This window comes from Ictidomys tridecemlineatus, chromosome 9 (genome assembly GCF_052094955.1).
Source record: "Ictidomys tridecemlineatus isolate mIctTri1 chromosome 9, mIctTri1.hap1, whole genome shotgun sequence".
In the NCBI taxonomy this organism is placed as follows: domain Eukaryota; kingdom Metazoa; phylum Chordata; class Mammalia; order Rodentia; family Sciuridae; genus Ictidomys; species Ictidomys tridecemlineatus.
Genome location: NC_135485.1, coordinates 65,127,244 through 65,146,636, shown reverse-complemented (window position 1 = coordinate 65,146,636; position 19,393 = coordinate 65,127,244). Strand labels below are relative to the sequence as shown.

Below are 19,393 nucleotides of genomic sequence, written 5' to 3'. Positions count from 1 at the left end.
TGAATAGTCACTGTTTTCACTGTAAAGTATGTCTGGCTTCACGCATAACTAACATATCACGAGGCATGTTAGTAACGGGCAGCCTGGCATCTTCAACTTTTTTATTTCAATTATTTAATTCTTCTAGATATTTTGAGAATGTAGGAATATCCCTTTTACAATTATTGTTTCACTGTTTCAAGGAACTAATGGAAACTATGTATGGTTGCTGTCTAAATTACGATTTTAATTTATTTTAGTTGGTATATAAAATTTTGGTTTTTTTTTCTGGAAAGGTTCAATACATAATTCAGTAAAAAAAAAAAAAAGAAAGAAAGAAAGAAAAGTGTACCTCAAATTATTTTTGAAAAAATCCTTATAGGTCCAGTTTATATGTGTGTATGAAATCAGTAAAAAAGCAGATATTGTCCCACGTCTATTAATTCATTGTCTTGCCCATCACTAACTATGCCATCATCTTGTTAAATATCAACAGTTTTGAGTTGAAGATGATTGTCATACCTCATATAAAAGAATTGTTATGGTACAAAGTGTACTGCCATTTTTTTCATTTAAAAAAAATATTGCACTGATCTTATTAATTTGCACATCAGTTTGATCCTACCATGGTGTAATATTATTTTACATCATTTTAATACTTTGCTAGGTCATGTAATATTTTTCAGTTTTCATTAGCTGCATATCATCCCTCAGTTTGTTTGCAGCTCTCTTAATTCTGTGAGACTTTACCTGAAGCTAAAAGAAGAGTAATGTGGTTTCAGTTAGGTATATTTTTATCCTAAATTGGTTCAGTATTTCAGTATAAATATATAACCCAACTGGACATCTTTTGCATTATAGTTGGAAATGCTTTTAAAAGGAAGGGAGGCAGTTGCTTAAAATAAATACATATTGACTACTCAAGTTTGAAGAATATGAGACAGTAGAATATTTTAAATTAGATATTCATAGCAAAGGAGAAGTAAAATAATACTTAGAAGAGAAAGGTTGAAAAATATGTTTCAAATTCCATTAATTATTTAAAACTCTGGGTTTAATTCAAATTTTAAGAATCTACATACATATAATTTTCTTCTCTGTGATTTTAAATGTTGTAGGATATTTTAGACCTTACTCTCTTATTATTCATGATTTAAAGAACCTGGCTTTAGAATAAAGATAAATTATTTTTTAAAAAATTTAATAAAATTCTTATGGCATGCGTATTTCAAAACATGAAAGAAATCTTATGTTTCTTAAGTAATTAATATCTTAACCAAAATGCACTTCTGTATGTTCCACTATACTCCTTATCTGTATATTTATAGATCATATTCTTTTACACAACCAACAAGAATGTTTTAGCAAACATTCAGATTTAGTTAGAACTAAATTGGGAAGTAGCAGCTCATAGTAGAGGTTAACTAAAAAACACCATCTGCAATGAAACTACTTGCCTCTGTTGGGTCAGACCTCAGAAAGGGGTGTCCATTTCCAGGGTTCCAGAGAAACCTTGCACTATGGGGAATGATAAGCATTTCTGATTCTCTTCCTTCAAGTATCTGAGGCAAACACTTCCAACTGGAAGGTGGCCCTCCTAATTTTTTACTTTACTTGTGGTGGAAGTAAAGAGCAAAGTTCCAGGCTCCTCACAACCCATATGCACCCCTGCAGCAGGATGCCCTTCATAATGGAGGTTTTCGGATCCATCAGGGCATACTGCACAGATCTGGAAATTCTGTTTCTGTTTGTCAAAGAACAAAACTGTTAATATTGTTATTTATGTATATTATTTAAAAAATTAATGAAATTTTAAAACAGAGAAACGTAACCCAGAAGTCTTGTAAATTTATTGTGAATCATCAGCTAAAAGCCCCTATCAAAGGGAACACAAAGACATCTTGACAGCATGCCTTTTCTCAAGAAGCTTGTGTTTTAATTCTTGGAGATAATTTTCTGAGTCATAATCTTTTGTTATTTCTTAGAAACCTGCCCGATACAGAAGAGCCATAAGTTATGACAGTAAAGAATACTACATGCGACTGGCCTCTGGCAATCCAGCCATTGTCCAGGATGCCATAGTAGAGAGTACCGAAGGTGAAGCCACTCAGCAAGAGCCAGAGCATGGTGAAGACACAATTGCTAAAGTCAAAGGTCAGCTTTCCTCTTTGGTTCTGATTAAAACACATTTGGTGCATTGCTTATATATCTATATGAAAACATGAGCAATTTTAAGGGCCAGTCTGAGAAGTATTTGCACATATTTTACCAACCCATCCTTCTTAAAAGCTGACAAACAGAAACAGATAATTTCCAGGTTTGTATAGTATGTTCACTGACTTGTGTGGCACCTGGTATTTTAAGCGAAAGCCCAGATAACTAAATAAATATATAAAATAATAACCACTAGCCCAATATGATGGCACATGCCTGTAACCCCAGCTACTCAAGAAACTGAGGGAGGAAGATTGCAATTTTGAGACCAGCCTGGGCAACTTAGTGAGACCCTCTCTCAAAATAAAAAATTAGAGGGCTAAGCATATAGCTCAGTGGTCAAGCTCCCCTTGGTGTAATTCACAATACTGAGGAGGAAAAAATGTACTGTTTCACTAGTATACCTTAGCCAACAATATGAAATAATGGTTTTTCTTCCTATGAACTGAGAGAATCTCAAACATAGACTTCAGGAACTTGGTAGATGATGAATTTGACTAAAATGGCATGGATTTTTTTCATTTTATAACTTTATATATATGTATATACCTTTAACTCAAATGCTGTCTTCCTCCTTCCTAAAGTTTTTCCGTGATCTGTACCTGAACAAATCTTATCCAGTCTTGAAGACAGGTGAAATATCAAACTGTCCTCAGAAACCTTTTGTAATTTCTCTGTTCACCGACAGCACTTTGCTTATAAATCTCTTAAGCAGGATCATTGAGTTTTCATTGCTGTACGTGTTCCTGTAATTAGTGACTCTTTCTCAGAGCCAGAGATTCCCTGATAGCTTTTGGCAGATGTCTGACACAAAATGGGGATTTAATCAATATTAAATAAGTAGATCAATCCATTGTTTTAATTTTTTTTTAGATCACTGATCGACCATAAATTCAAAAGTCTTCTCATTTTCAAAAAATAAAACTCTGGAATATAAATTTAGAAGTTTTAATTGAAAGGTTCTAAATTAAAAGCAGGCGGATTAAAAATAAGTTTTAAAATCATTAATAAATTAAAAATGAGTTTCAGGTCCTAGTATTTTTAAAAAATTAATCATATACAACTGTGTCCAAAAAACTGCCATCTTAAATGGTGTTTTACTTTCCCCAGTATTATAACTTATCTATTCTCCTGTGATGATTCTGACTTACTGAATATTTCATAACTGATCTAATATCATCATAGAATCTGTGAAACTTTTAATAAGTGAACAGAAGTTAAAGCCTTCTAATTTTGCTGACATGACACCAGCAAAGTTATAAAATTGGGTTCAAAGCATTAGTTCCTGAATGTAAGCCAAATTATAATTCAGTTAGACTCCTGTTTGGGTCATTGGCACTTAACTTCTCTGCCCTGATTTTCCTTCTGTAATTGAACTAACATCACAAATATTGGTGTAATATACAAGATGTTATACTACACATAGAGTTGAAAGTTTTGACTCATTAACCTAAAAATAATTCCACCTTTGCAGATGTTCTAATCAGGATTTTCTCTTTCCTGAATAATGACTGTACTCTTTTGTATATGAAAATAAGGTTCTTGTCAAGGCAAAGCAAACCTCTGATAACTAATGTTCAAAAGATAAGACTCCTAAAAGGCTGATTTATACTTTTCCAAAGTGATTAGAGCAATCATTACTGACAGCTATAATATTATTTTTGATGGTGTAATTGAGGAATATTTTAATTAATGTTAATTAATTACATATTAATTAAATGTGTGATTTAGAGTGCATTTGAGACCTTCCCGTACTTTGGAATCTCACTGATTACTATCATCCTCCTTTTATGATTTTTAATATAGTTATCAATCTTTGGCATTAAAGTATTTCCTTAATTTGAAAATAAATGATCTGTTCCTGAATTATAAAAAATTCTGTTTCTAATCTCTTTGATTCATTTTGACTAAATTTATTCATGTATGAAAAAATATACCATTTGTGAAATGAGTCCTGACCAGTGTTCATGAGCCTCCAAATAAGTGGGATCTCTTATAATATGTTTGTAAGTTGCTATCTTTATTTTTATGCCAGAAATTGACCATTTATTCATGACATCCCCTTAGTGGCACTGGTCTATAAGCAACACAGTTTTATTAATTATGCTAAACTCTGTTTATCTTACTGAGAATTTACTGTGCAATAATCATAATACTAAGCACTTTACATGAATTACCTCATTAGTCCTCCAACAACCCTCTGATGTAGATACTATTCCTGTACCACTTTTATAAATGAGAAAACTGAGGTTCAAAAGGGGCAAATAATTTTCCAAAGTCATACCTCCCAAGCCTTTGCTGCTAACCACTGAGCTGGACTGCCTCTCTGTACCTTCCAAAGTTCTCTCAAATGACCTAACTTCCTTCCACAAGGCCCACCTAAAGGATCTACCATCTCCCAGTAGCACCAAACTGAGAACCAAACCTTTAACACGAGGGCATTTGAAGGCCCATAGTCAAACCATAGCAGACTACATGAGACTACTTCTCCCCTACATGGTCCCTACAATATCACATGGTCCTCTTGGTTATTATACTGTAGGTCTGGTCAAGCCTCCTCTAAAACGCTCTCGTTCTGCACCTGATGGAGGAGATGAGGAGAACCAGGAGCAACTACAAGACCAGATTGCTGAGAGCAGCTCTATGGAGGGGGAGGAAAAAACAGACAATGCCACCTTACTGCGCCTATTAGAGGAAGGAGAAAAGGTACTGTGCTTCTAAAAAGTAAGGATTGTATTTAAGTAACATTATAAGACAAGTTGGTAGAGTGGTTGTAGAAAATAAATATTTTAGCCTCTGGAGTGAAATACAGTACAAAGAAAATTGGGGGTTCTGTGTGCCACCTCTTTCATGTTATGAGGGGTTTCCTGACCTGTATATATACACTATTTTAACAGTATAAAGTTTCATCAAATATTGTATTAACCCTTAATGCCGAATTCAGTCTCTTCCTCTATATCCTTTATTAGACTACAGCTCTTGCCATAATGGTTTGTTTCTTGTCTAGGTAAATAATCCACTCAGTAATCTGGCCTTATTGTTTTCTTCTGCATTTCTATACATCTAGTTACCACCTACAAAAGAGCTTCAGCCAATCCACTATTATCTCCAATCTTATACTTAAGCCATGTTCTCTTTTTTTCTCTATGATACATTCTGTTTCTCTCAACCTCCTCCGTCCTGTCCACTTTTTGAGGCTAATTTTACTGTACTGTCTTGTTGCCTGAGCCCCTAAAGCATTGTATACCTTGTAGTTCATTATTCCCACCATATTTTTATTTTTTAAAATATTTTTTGAGAGAGAGTTAGTTTTAATATTTATTTTTTAGTTATTTTGGCGGACACAGCATCTTTGTTTGTATGTGGTGCTGAGGATAGAACCCGGGCCGCACGCAGGCCAGACAAGCACGCTACCTCTTGAGCCACATCCCCAGCCCCCCACCATATTTTTAAACTCTGTACTCGTAGTTTTTCCTCCCAAAATGACCCTCTCTCACATGTATAACCTCTATTCTCCTGACTGTCATCTGTTCATTATTTGAATGTGTGTAAGTCTCATATGCAAGAAGCCTTTCTATCTGCTTTGCCAGCACAAGCTTGTCATTCTGTATTCTCTTTTCATAATTATTTATTCCTGTCTCTCTTTTCTCCTGAATGGTGAGCCCTTATAGGCAAGCATTATTTTTCCTAACCCACCTCCTTATTTAGTTCTAGTCACATGAAAGATACGCAATAAACCTTCAAATAAAAGAATAATTTTTTGGATAAACAAAGGAAAAGAAGGGAGGAAGGAATTGACTTTTTAGTGAGTATTACCTTAAAAGAATGTCCTTTTTGCTTATTATGTTAGATCTTGGTGTATAACTATTGAGATCAAACCCACTAAGAAGTAGTAATCAGAAGTTGGAGTATAATTAAAACATTTCTGTTCACATATATGCCCTGATTAATCCTCAGTTAAAATATACAGAGAACCAATCATGTAACTGTAAAAGCATTTTAGGTAGGAATGAAGCACAAGAGAGTCTGCTTGGGGGTCCTGGAAGGGGGAGTGGATTCCTGTGCCTTAATCTGAATGTTACTGGCTCACTACACTGTATTTTTAGCATTTAAAACTTTGTATTAAGGTATACACTTATGAAATAAACATTTTTTCTGTGTGTATACATATGTAGATATTATACTGCAAATAGAGTTATTTTAATAGTACATCAGGGGGCTGAGGGTATGGCTCAGTGGTAGAGCACAGATCTAACGTGTGAGGCCCTGGGTTCAGTCCCAGTACCACCACCACCCCCAAAATAAGAGTACATCAGGATTGTCTCTCTTACAGTCTACCCTTTTCTGATTCAAATGTGGTAATGAACACTGACTTCCATTTAGATGTTTTAGAAAATTTATTGCAATGCTTTCCTTTTTAGAACTTTTGTTTACTTTTTTAATTATATTTTAATTGACTAATTTTATACATTTATGGAATACAATATGATATTTAGGAGGGGTCTAAAAATATTACAGAAAGATTCAATCAAGCTAACTAACATATCCATCCCTTCACCAATTTACAATTTTTGTGCATGGTGAAAATGTTAAGTATACTTTAGCAATTTTGGAATATCTAATGCACTGTTATTCACCTTGGCCACTGAGTAGTGCAGTAGCAGATCACTAGAGCTAACCCTCCAGTTTAGATATAATTATTTACTCTATGATCAGCATCTTTTCTCTTCCATTCTTGTCCCTGCAATCTCTGGCAGTCAACTTTTTATTCTCTGTTCATTAAAAAATTATTTAATCTCATGAATACAACTTTTGCTCTGATTGCTTTAAGTTTGAATAGTATAGCAAGTGTATTCAAACTGACATTTATTTGACATTTGTTTGACTCTGATTTAGTTGCTGATTTTTTTTCCTTTGATTCTTGTTGAACTGAGTTTAAACAAGAAAGAATTTTTACTAAGAATTAGATATTGCCCTTTGAAAAGAAAACAATGCTTACATTGAGAGATTTAGTAATTCCTCCTCCTAGGAGGAAAACAGAACTTCTGCCAAGTTTGACTTTTTACAATGGCACAACAGTCTGCCAGGGAGGCAGGATCCAGGTGGGGAGTAAATTAGGACAAATTCCAGTTGCAATCCCAGGGAGTGTTATGGAAAAAGAGGAAAGTGAACTATGTGGAAGAGATGACAGCCAGAAATTCCTAACATGGCTATGTACATGATCTCACATAAGTTTCAAAACAAGCCAGTGTTGTGGATTAGAAATTTATAAATGAAAACACAGATATTCAGAGAAATTAGAGAACTTGACCAAATCTACAACTGTGAAATGAAAAGACTGGGAATTTACCCAGAGTTCATAGGCCCTGCAGACCATTCGTACTCCATATCATCCTTTCTCACAAAGGGCACATCTTGTCCTGATCTCCTTACCATGAATGCCAAGCTTCTTGTATCTGCTCCAGGATGGCAGAGACCTCACCTAACTTGTTCCTCACTTGTAGAACCTAATACATAATATGCCAGTACACATGTTCTGTATTCAATCTCTCACTGAATACTAGAAACAATAGAGGGCACAGGTAGAATACATGCATGGTGGATGATGTGAATGAATGGTTGTTTGCTTTTACTGAAGTTACTTGCAAAAAGACTATAATCTTAGGTGGATTCTTCTTAATGCTTAAACTCAGATTTACTGTGCTTAACTCACAGACTACTATAACAGAATAAGCAAAAAGAAGAAGAAATAAGTTATCTGGACTTTCTTTATAGCTACACTAAAGAATATTTGTGGCTTGCTTCATAGATCCAGCATATGTACCGTTGCGCTCGAGTCCAGGGCCTAGATACCAGTGAGGGGCTGCTACTTTTTGGTAAAGAACACTTTTATGTGATTGATGGATTTACCATGACAGCAACGAGGGAAATAAGAGATATTGAAACTTTACCTCCAAAGTAAGTAAATGTATGAAGAGATACAAAATGCAACTATCTTTGTAAGACAGAAAATATATTTGTATATTTTCCTTTTAATACAAAAACTGTGTTCTATATAATATTACCTCTCAATTTGTTTGTGTGTGTGTGTGTGTATGTGTGTGTGTGTATGTGTGTGTGTGTGTGTGTGTGAGAGAGAGAGAGAGACTGTGAGAGAGATTACATATTCTCAGGGGTAATTCTGTTTTGTCAAGGTAATTAAAAAATTTTACCTCATGAAAATGAAAACTAAATTTTATTTCTGTGCCTTAATAGCATCGTACACCAAGTTACCTATCTTCCAATCTATGTACTTATAAATTTATTCTGAATTTGTAGATTGTTTAGTTTTCTAAGTGTCAGTTCATACAAAGTTGTGCAGAAAAATGCAGGTGGCTCCAGATGCTATTATAAATGAAAGTGTTCCAGAGTATCATAGAAGCAGCACGCCTGAAGCTCAAGCAGGGAAAGCTGAGGTTCATCCATTGTCCAGATTTTCTGGTGCTAGTGCCAGGATAGATGATAGTGGGTAAACAGAAAACTCAGAACACTAAGCCAGAGGAAGAAAAGAAGCCTTAGACAAACCATAAGCTTTTCCCCTTCCTTTAACATGTTGAATACTTAATACTGTGATATACAGACATGGTCTCTGTAGTTCATACTTAAAATAATTACTTTCTTAAACAGTCAAGAGCTGCATTCTGACTTTCAGAGCCCAGCATCATATGGAAATATTAAAAATCATGTTTTGTGACTATTGATGTAAATATATATATATATATATATATATATATATATATATATATATATATTAAAACATCTTATTTACCTAAAAGTTCAGGTTTTGTTCTTCTGATTTTGAAAGAAATTTAAACTTTTGGAGTGCCAAAAGTTTGTGAAAAGTTGATCCTGATAATATTAAGAGAATTTTAAAAATTGTATTCATCAAAGGGACTTTTTTGTGTGTGTGCCAGATAGCTAACAAATTATTCTTTTAAAACATACCTTTAACTGAGAATTCTGATATATTGTTCCTCTTCTTATTCATTTATTAAAAATAGTACACCCTTTTTGAGCAGTGAATTTATTTCTTTCTAGTTTATTTATTTATTTATTTCCTTTCTCTCTGCTGCTTATAGTATGCATGAACCAATTATCCCTAGAGGAGCCAGACAAGGGCCCAGTCAACTCAAGAGAACATGCAGCATTTTTGCATATGAGGATATCAAGGAAGTGCATAAAAGGAGGTATCTCCTACAGGTAAGATGATTTAGTGGTTCTAATCATTTTGTTAGGTGCCTTTGTTTGGAATATATTTTTAAACTGATATGTGCCGTGAAAATTCTCTATAGAGTCCACATTATTCTTTAGACAAGCTCAGGTCACATGAGTGCATAACTCTGTATAATGTACCTCTCCCTTTTTAAGTGCAACGTAAAATTTGTTATTTTTCTGGTTCATCTTTCCCTGAAGTTTTCTAAATCAACATTTTAATTGTCTTTTGTCACCTGAGGCCTGCTTGGGGAGGGAATAATAACACTTGGAGTTGTGGGTCAGCTGGAAATGAAAGTCCAAAAAAGTTATATCAAGAAATAAAGTAGAAGACGCAGAAAATATTTTTTAAAGCAGGGGCTTGACAGGTGGAAAGACCTTATGGGTCTGATTCTAACAAAGGGAAGCCTGTTTGAAACACTCTAGAGTAATTTATTGTGAGGAGGAGTTCTTCAAGGTAAACAAGAAGGAAAGGCTGTGTGGAAGTTGGCCTGGTTGGGGACTTATCACTTGCCCAGTAATTCTTCCTCCTCCAGGCAGCTGGCCCCACAAGGCTAGTTGGGGCACTGGTATCTCTCTCTACTTCCAGGGACTTCCCTTTGAACATAGGACTGTCTAAGCCAATAAATTCTGTGATATCACACAATTCTCTTTGAGGAGGAGATTTTCCAAGGCAACGAAGCTGTCTCAGATTGGTGAGATTACAGCAAGAGTTCTCCAAGGGGCAGCCTCCACTTAGACGTGGCTTAGACAAGCCCACAGTTTATTAGCAACTTCCAACAGTCTTTTAACATAAAAATCATTATTTCTTCCACTATAATTTTAGAAATTTATAATTTTATAATTACTTTGTTTTTCATTCTATTTTCAAAGTTTTTCTAAATAAATTGTGTAGAATAAGAAAAATCTTTTATTGTGTAGAACAAGAAAAATCTTTTATTGTGTAGTTTAGTCTACAAAGAATTCATGACTCCCAAAATGTTCTTCAGTCAAGAAATTAATTTCTTTAACACTGTAGAAATGTAAAAAATTATATATAATCTTATTTGTGATATGTTTTATCCTAATGTTTTTCTCTCTGATCATTTCAGCCTATTGCAGTTGAAGTTTTCTCTGGTGATGGGCGAAATTATCTCCTTGCTTTCCAAAAAGGAATTCGGAACAAAGTCTACCAAAGGTCGGGTTTAGTAGGAATACTTTGTATGCCATCATGGGAAGAGGTGGGGGGAACTATCACCAACCAGTTTAGCTAGTTTTTAAAAAAAAAAAAAAATCTAGAATATAGATCAGGGAATCAGCATCTTTGAAGAATATGTTTGTTTCATTTCTGCCAGCCTCTTAAAACTTGATCCTTCTAACTAGTTTTTAGAATGATAGAATTCTATTGGGAAATACCATTTTTCCATCCTGACAGTAGAGATTATTATAAGTTACTTTTAGCTCTAAGTCTTATGTCTTTAAATATAAAAGGATGATTCTAGCTTAAGGCTTCCTTCGTTCACCAAAATGAAGACAGTACCTTTCATTGCTATTATGTGCAAGGACTGAGTTACCCTAGAAATTATATTCACATTAGGCTCTTCTCTGACCTTGGAAGGGAAATTAGATACTTTTATTCCTTTAAAAGTAGCATAGTCAAATAAAGCTATTTATCTAATCTAAGCATATTTTATCTTTATCATCCTATATTTAAATTTTACTTTTTTAAGGAAAATAGTATGTGATTGTGGTACATAAAGATAATGATGGATATGCAAGCAATAATACTTTCATGAACTGATCACAGAGATGAGAGACTTCTCTTACTTTTTGAAGGGTGAAATAGGTCCTGGCATTTGTGTTTAAATAACTTCCATGCAGGATAACTAATATCATGTAGCACTGCATATCATTGCTGGACAGTACAGTAGTGCCCATTTACCCACAGGGATACATTCCAGGATATTCCTCAGAGGCCAGAAACTGTAAATGGAACTAAAGCCTTACATATTCTTTGGTTTTTTGCTATACATCCATATTTGTGATAAAGTTTAATTTACAAATTAAGCACAATATGAGAATAATAGCAATAACTAAAATGAACTGGAACAATTATAATAATATTATAATGAAAGATGTGTAAGCTTATAAATTGTTTATTTCTGGAATCTTCCATTTAATATTTTGGGACCACAGTTGACCTGTGGTAACTGCAACTGTGGAAAGCAGAATTGCAGATAAGGGAGGACTAAAGTAATATTACCTGTGAGCACATGTGAAATGTGTTCTTCAAACAATGTGCCTAGAACTATTGATTAGTAATCTAGAATTCCGTTCACACAGGAGAACAGTTAAGGAAAGTGACTGAGATTCACTTTTGCTTATTTATCTTGTCAGTTTCTAAAGCTGATGCTAGGAAGTTATTTATTCCTCATGATTATTAGCTGCAGTAAAGAGAAAGTCTGTGCATATGTGACATTCATGATCCACAGCCATTCCAGGAATTTTCCCATAGTTCTCTTTTGCCTTTAAAAAAATTATATTGACATGAGAGCAGCTCTGAGAAAAAGTTTCTTATAGTATCACATAAAAGTTATGTCTTTATGTATCTTCATTTCTTTAGTGAAGTCCCTTTTTTATCATTTGTTCAGCTATCATCATTATCTACCATTATGTGAATATTCAGTTGAATTCCCTCATTAAATATTATCAAGGTGACTCAGTTCCTGAAAATCAATTTTAAAACCCATTGGGTGTCATGACAGCACAAGTAAAAGGCTAAAATCTGCTGTGGACCTTTATATTTTGTGTTTTAATTATTATCTATTCCCTTTTCCTGCCGTTTACTGGGAAATGGGAGGGTCATTGCAATAATGGAGATGTACATGAATCATCCATTTTTAAGCTTTCATTAGATTGTCACTGAGACTTCATTTGCAATTTTATCTATTTCTAAATTTTCCAGGTTTTTGGCAGTAGTGCCATCTCTAACTGACAGTTCAGAATCTGTGTCTGGGCAGCGGCCGAACACTAGTGTGGAGCAGGGGTAGGTGGTGAGCTTCTTGCACATTTTAGTTAATCATAAATTTAAGATGACTTGTATCTGGAGAGTAAAATTTAACTTATTTAATAGTGTTTCTATAGCCCATGGTGGTTGTAGAAATGTTTTAAATACTGAAACTAGAAGGAAAAGAAAGAAAAACACACGTAATTACTTATTCAAATTATTTTGATCAATACCCTTTCTAATCTTTTAGGATACATATGTTGTTAGGCATACACTTGAATTTGTACTTTGAATACAAGTATTTATTCTGCTTCTATTTAGTGCTATATTTAAATATTTCACCCATCTTTAAAAAAGTCTTCAGAAGCATAAATTTTATTCATAAATTTTATTTTATTTAACCTGTTCATCAGATGTATAAAACATCTTGGGTTTTTTGTTTGGTTTGGTATTTTATATTGAACCCAGGAGCACTTTACCACTGAGCTACATCCTCATTCCTTTTTTTATGTTGAGTCAGGATCTCACTAGATTGTTGAGGGTCTCACTAAGTTATTTAAGCTGGCCTTGAACTTGGAATTCTTCTGCCTCAGCCACCTTAGTCACTAGGATTATAAGTGTGTTCCATCACTCTGATTTTTCTTTTTGTCTTTATGGATTTTCTTATTATGATACTGGAAATGTGAGTCCTCATTATTTTGTAGGATAGAGTCCCTTTAGTATAATAAAGTTTATGAATGTTAAGGCTCTTGATTCACAAAAATAACCTGATATTCATAATAATTATACGAGTTTATATTGTACCATTATTAGAGAGGTTTGCTTTGTCCCTATAATACTTGCTTGATTTGTATGTTAATTTTTAAAATCTTACTGGTTTAATATTTATTCTCATTTTTAGATATATGTTTAATTATTAACAAGCTTGAACTCCATATATGTTTATCATTTTAATCATTGAAAATCACAAATCTTTTGCCCATTTTTCCTTTGTGTTCCTATTATCAATTTACGAGGTGTTTTTCAGTAATAAAGTATTTATTTTTCCTTTGCTTCACTTATTTGTCACAAATTGCCAACTTTCCTTTCTCTTTTGCTCTCTGATATTTAAATTTAAACTTCTGTCAGGATAGGTGGAGTTGGAGCACTCCTATATTCCTAGTTAAATAGGAGGCTGAGGCAGAAAGATCCCAAGTTCAAGACTAGCTTCTGCAATTTAGTGAGACCTTGTTTTAAGATTAAAATAAAATAAAAAGAGCTGTGGGGGCTGGGGTTATGGCTCAATGGTAGAGTATGCACCTTGTATGTGTAAGGCCCTGGGTTTCTCAGCACTGAATATAAATAAATAAAATAAAGATCTATTGACAACTAAAAGAATATTAAAAGGGGGAGAGGGGGCTGGGGACATAGCTCAGTCCTCAATACCAGAAGTAATAATTAATTAAAATTTATATTGTTATATATTCAGACATGTCGTTGGTTCCTTTGTGCTGTTAAAGTTGCTTTTAATCTTAGTAAGTCTCTCTGAATGAGATACCCTTTTCAAGAATTCATATATCTAGCTCTATTTGCAGTTATTCAGTCACTGGTATGTCTTTGCATTCACTGGAAAAGGAGCCATACAATACTTTTGTGTTGAAAACTATAATTATTACAGTATGCATGAAAATGACTTAAAAATTTATCAGAAGGACTGGATATGTAGCTCAGTGGTACAGTGTTTGGCTAGCATATAGGAGGCCCTGGGTTTGGTTCCCAGTACTCAAATTTAAAAAAAAAAAATTTACTAAATATTCTGTAACTTGTAAATAAAACTTTATTCCAATCCTTATACATCTAATTACATTAAATTAATGTATTTCTCTTAAAGTTGTTGCTTTTATTTTTGTTTACTCAGCAAACACAGGTACTCTAGATAAAAGTTTTTGTTACCCTCAGAAACATGTTCAGTCCCAAATCATTTGTCATGGTGTTAACATAAATACAGAAAGTAAAAAGTTAATTGAGGCTTTTTTTTCTCCTACTTTTTTTAAAGCCAAGTTTGCTTTAAGGAAACTGCTTTTGAAGTAAGCAAAATGCTACTACTTTTACCTGCTAAAATTATCTTAAACTTGATATTCCTTAATTCTTACTACCTTCTATGCTGAGTTAGTAGTTCTTAAAGAACTTTTAAGAGATCAGAGGTCAGAAGCAGAAATGTTTTCCTTACTTCACCTTCCTTTTTAGTTGTTTTCTGTCTTACAAAACTGAGGAGTGATCATAACTTCTTCCAGAGAGACTATCCTGCATCTTCAATTTGCCTACTTAAAAAAATTCATCTAGAAGTAGAAAGTGGTGTTCTGTCTTATTGAGCTAGATGTGTCTATGACCTAAGACTTACAAATCTGCTGGTTCCCTTTCAGATAATAAAGAACATAGTTAAATACTTTACTTTTTTGTGCCTTGACCAGTTTTTTTTTAATATTTTGTAGTTATGAATGGACAGAGTATCTTTATTTTGTTTACTTATTTTTATATGGTGCTGAGGATCAAACCTAGTGCCTCACATGTGCAAAGCAAGCCTTCTGCCAGTGAGCCACAACCCCTGTCCTTGACCAGTTATTAGTTATTAGTGTTATAAAGTTGATGAACTTTAAATACGGCTTGATAGTATTCTAAGAAAATTTGCTATCAAAAAAGCCATATATAAATTTTAAATGACCTGAACATCAATTAATTTCCTCTCATAAAATATTCATATTTTCATTCACTTACTCAATATTTCTTAAGAGATACACTGGGCTGGGATTGTGGCTCAGCAGCAGAGTGCTCGCCTAGCACGTGCAAGGCCCTGGGTTTGATCCTCAGCACCACATAAAAATAAATAAATAAATAAATAAATAGAGATATTATGTCCAAATAACAACTAAAAAAAGTATATATTAAAAAAGAGATATAATGTGTACCTACTATGCATAAAATATTGCATAATTTCAATTATACCATTAATGTCTTTGGATCTGCTTATGTGGGATTATAATAAAAAGTACAAAAGTTGGATTAGATCAATTTTTTTCCAAATATTTTGTCCATGACCTCTACACTTTAAAGTGTGTGTGTGTGTGTGTGTGTGTGTGTGTGTGTGTGTATTTATTTATTTATTTATTTATTTATTTTTGTAATATCACTATCCAGTACATACAATTGAATCATTAATACAGAAAACACTTTCCCTTAGTATATGTCATGACTTCTGATATTCTGTTTACTTCAGTTCATTGCATGTTATTCATATTTTAAAATTCTTATCATAACCCTCTAAAATGATTTTATGACCCATTAGTAGTTCCCCTGTACTTTGAAAAATTCCTGTACCAGGTGACCCCAAATTTTTAATTCTATAATTGCTGAGATTTAAAACTGTATTACCTGCAATTTATTTTATTCTGTGGTAATTTTTTAGATCTGGGCTGCTTAGCACATTGGTTGGAGAGAAGTCTGTGACTCAGAGATGGGAGGTAAGTTAATGACTATAAATTTCCTCAGTAATTTTGTAGGTCAAGGATCTAAATCATACAACTTTTGGCTGTATGAAGAAGATGTACACCATAGAGAAAATTGTCGTTTTGGTTTTTTTAGGGGAAAAAATTGTTTTGATACTCTGAAATCTATTAAAAACCAACTATCTGTACCTCATTTGCATATAAACTTTTAAAAAGTGAACAAAGTATAAATAATTGACTGCTGTAAAATGAATCTTTATTATCTTTTCCAAGAGAGGTGAAATCAGCAACTTCCAGTATTTGATGCACTTGAACACTTTGGCTGGCAGATCATACAATGATCTCATGCAGTATCCTGTCTTTCCCTGGATCCTCGCAGATTATGACTCAGAGGTAAATCTCAAATCACTTTGCCTAAGTGAAATATATTCCCCCCTCAAAAAATTTAAAGATAATAAACTTGCCCAAATATCTTATTTACTTTATAGTTTAGTGTTCTCTGTAGGTACAGGCATTTACTTCAAGAGGATGAGTAGTGTTTTATTTTGGACATACAATATAAAAGATTTAAATAATTGATCCACTTGGGGGTGTTGAGCATTAATTCACATGCCCATTCACTTTCCTTAAGCATTAACTAATGGTTTCCATTGGTTAATGTCAAAACCCATCGTGTAGTTTGAATTGTTTCTGTAAATATTTGTGAAGTGACTCTTCTTCAAAATATTCCTGCCATGAAAAACAAATTTTTGTGTACTTTTCTAAGAAGTCTTGGGAGAACATTTCTAACAAGTAAGCATGTACACGACTTAGGGATAAAAGTCAGTATGAAGATAAATAGAAATGTTATCTTTCCTCTCATCCTTCGCTTTCTGTCTTACCAAGATCTGATTAGCTCTGAAATGAACTAGTAACAGGATAAAAAAAGAGAAGCTTGGCCCTTGATAGACAAACAAGAAAAGGAAAAAAAAAAAAGATTAATTACTCCTAAAATTAAGAAACTCATTGGACCTTTTCATTCATCAAAATAAGAACTGCTTTTTTGTCAGAATTTTTATACATCATCATATTAGGGGAAAAGAAGAAAGCTTCTGTCCTCAGAAAATTTTAATGTAATGAAAGAACAGAAGTCAACCCTACCTTCATGGGTGTATGTGAGTACATTTGATGTGTGAATCCCTATAGGGCATGTGTAGTTAATATGCATATCTATACATATTTGGGTGAATAATGTAATTATGGAGAAGAGGAAGTCAAGAGTAAAGATGGATAAAATGAAACTTTTTTCTTTAAGTTATCCAAGGAAATATAGAAGAAAATAGAGATTTAAAGGGGGCAGGAAGTTCAAAAATAATGCATTTTTATGGGGAGGGAGTGAGGACTGTATCAAACTATCTAAGAAGAACATTACTAAACCTTTAATTCTGGTCCTGATGTTCCAGGTATAGTTCCAATCCTTACTCCCCATACCCCCATCTCAGGAAGTAGCACACTGTGGCAGAGGAGGTCAACCTTTCAAACACCTTTTAGCATCTTCCTTCATCAATACTGATGTCTCATTTCAGGTCGATCACAACAGCCTTCTGACTGGATTCCTGCTCTGATGTTCTCTTCCCTCACTCTATCCAGATTCAGAAACATAAATCTAATCAAGTCATTTCCTGTTTAAAAAGATTCAGAGACTGAGTTAGCAGCCTCAGTAGCCTTTCCAGATAGCTTCTATATAGCCCTAGTGTTCTCCCAGAACTGCACTCCTGAGATACATTAATGTTCTTTCTTGGACCTCAGTAGCTTTTCCCATGCCTGGAATTTTCCACCATACATCTTATATCTTCCCTCCACCTAGTGATTCACCTTGCCACCATCATTGCACCTCTCCAGACACACTCATACATCACCTCTGTGAAGGGGAGCCCTTTGCTCTCCCTGTTCTCTGCTTCTATTCCCACACTGCCTTGCAGTTGGGTGTCATGGCAATTTCTTCTCCTTTTTAATCATGGTACTTTTTTTCACAGTGTATTGTAGTCAGGCTATTTGACCTTATTCAATTGTAAGGTCCTGAAGACATAGTCATCTATATATCTCCTCAAATCCCAACACCTAGAACAATGGTTGGTACTTAGTGTACACTTCATTGAACTAACTATAATTGAGATACTTTTCATGTAGACTTGAAGAGGAAAAATGAAATAACTTGACTTACACTGATCAGAGTGAATCAGTTTCCCCTTCCTAAGGTTTTTAAAATATAAGTCTGTCATGATGTCCTCTAAAAAGGACACATATTGAATATTCCACAGGCACATATTTCAAATTTCTACCTTTAAAGCACTCAGGGAGTAAATATTGGTTTCCTTTTACATAAGTGATTTAGATCAGCTAGAGATGAGCTTTTAAAATAATCTCTGGTTAGTCTAAAAAAATCCACCTCATTTGGAAGTCACTTGATCTGGTATGATGATGTTTTTTAGAAGGAAGGAGCTACTGAGTGCTTCAACTAATATCACTTCTAGATCCTTCTAAAAAGAAAATACTCAGAAGTAAAGCTGTTGGGCACCAGGGAGTGGGGCACTGAGAGGAGAATTGTCAGGTGATATGGGTGACAGAGGATAATGAAGAATTGCAGCTCTTGTGTCCACAGTCTCCTACTGGCAAGAACTGGAAACATTTTTTTTTCTTTTTTCCCCTCCCCAAAGTCTGGATCCTGAAAGCCTTCCAAAGCAGTTGTCTTCAAACTGAGTCAGTTAACAAAATGCCATGTGCCTGACTACAAAGTGTGGAGAAACACCACACGCAACATGGTTTTGGAGTCCATTCTGCCTGTTCATCCCACAAGTGCATTTATAAATTATCATTGTCCACTACAGCCACTGTATCAAAGTTGGTCAGAATACAGAGTTCTAGTAAATTTCATTGGGTTTTGTTTTGTGTTTTAGGAGGTAGATCTTACTAATCCCAAGACATTTAGAAACCTGGCTAAGCCAATGGGAGCACAAACAGATGAACGGTTAGCTCAGTATAAGAAGCGTTATAAAGACTGGGAGGATCCTAATGGTAAGTAACATTTTCTTGTCACTGGACCTTGTACCTAAGATTCAAAAGTAGGCCTTTATTTAATGATCTGACAGACTTGAAGTCTTCCTCAAGTTACTTACATATCATTATATATGGTGTATATATACACTTATATATATGTATATTACTAGAGTAGAAAAATCAGATTTTTGCATGCTGTTATGGCCATGCCTAGGAGGCATTTATAGCAAGTTCTTCAGAGTACCAACCAAAACCTGAGAGTACCAGCCAAAACCTGAGTGTGTCTGCTTTGCCTTTGGCAGAAACTTCCCATCATAATCTGCCCCTGTCTCTAATCATATTTAGTCCAAGAACTACATTTTGATTTATTGGCTTTCTTTTAATTTTATTGAAGGACTTTTTGAAATCCTTTTGCATTTAACAAAAAGAAATTAACTGCTTTCTT

At 34.1% G+C, this 19,393-nt stretch overlaps 1 protein-coding gene across 10 annotated transcripts in view; it reads left to right on the top strand.

The window, feature by feature from the left end:
- The window catches only part of Wdfy3 (WD repeat and FYVE domain containing 3), a 249,231-nt gene that overhangs the window by 196,879 nt on the left and 32,959 nt on the right, over nucleotides 1-19,393 (top strand). For all 10 annotated transcript variants that reach the window (XM_078021529.1, XM_078021535.1, XM_078021532.1 and 7 more), the window contains 9 exons: nucleotides 1,965-2,133; nucleotides 4,736-4,899; nucleotides 8,003-8,151; nucleotides 9,312-9,432; nucleotides 10,536-10,621; nucleotides 12,389-12,469; nucleotides 15,873-15,927; nucleotides 16,186-16,305; nucleotides 18,849-18,966. In XM_078021529.1, coding sequence (XP_077877655.1) covers nucleotides 1,965-2,133; nucleotides 4,736-4,899; nucleotides 8,003-8,151; nucleotides 9,312-9,432; nucleotides 10,536-10,621; nucleotides 12,389-12,469; nucleotides 15,873-15,927; nucleotides 16,186-16,305; nucleotides 18,849-18,966 — 1,063 coding nt within the window. The remainder of the gene's footprint in view (nucleotides 1-1,964; nucleotides 2,134-4,735; nucleotides 4,900-8,002; nucleotides 8,152-9,311; nucleotides 9,433-10,535; nucleotides 10,622-12,388; nucleotides 12,470-15,872; nucleotides 15,928-16,185; nucleotides 16,306-18,848; nucleotides 18,967-19,393) is intronic.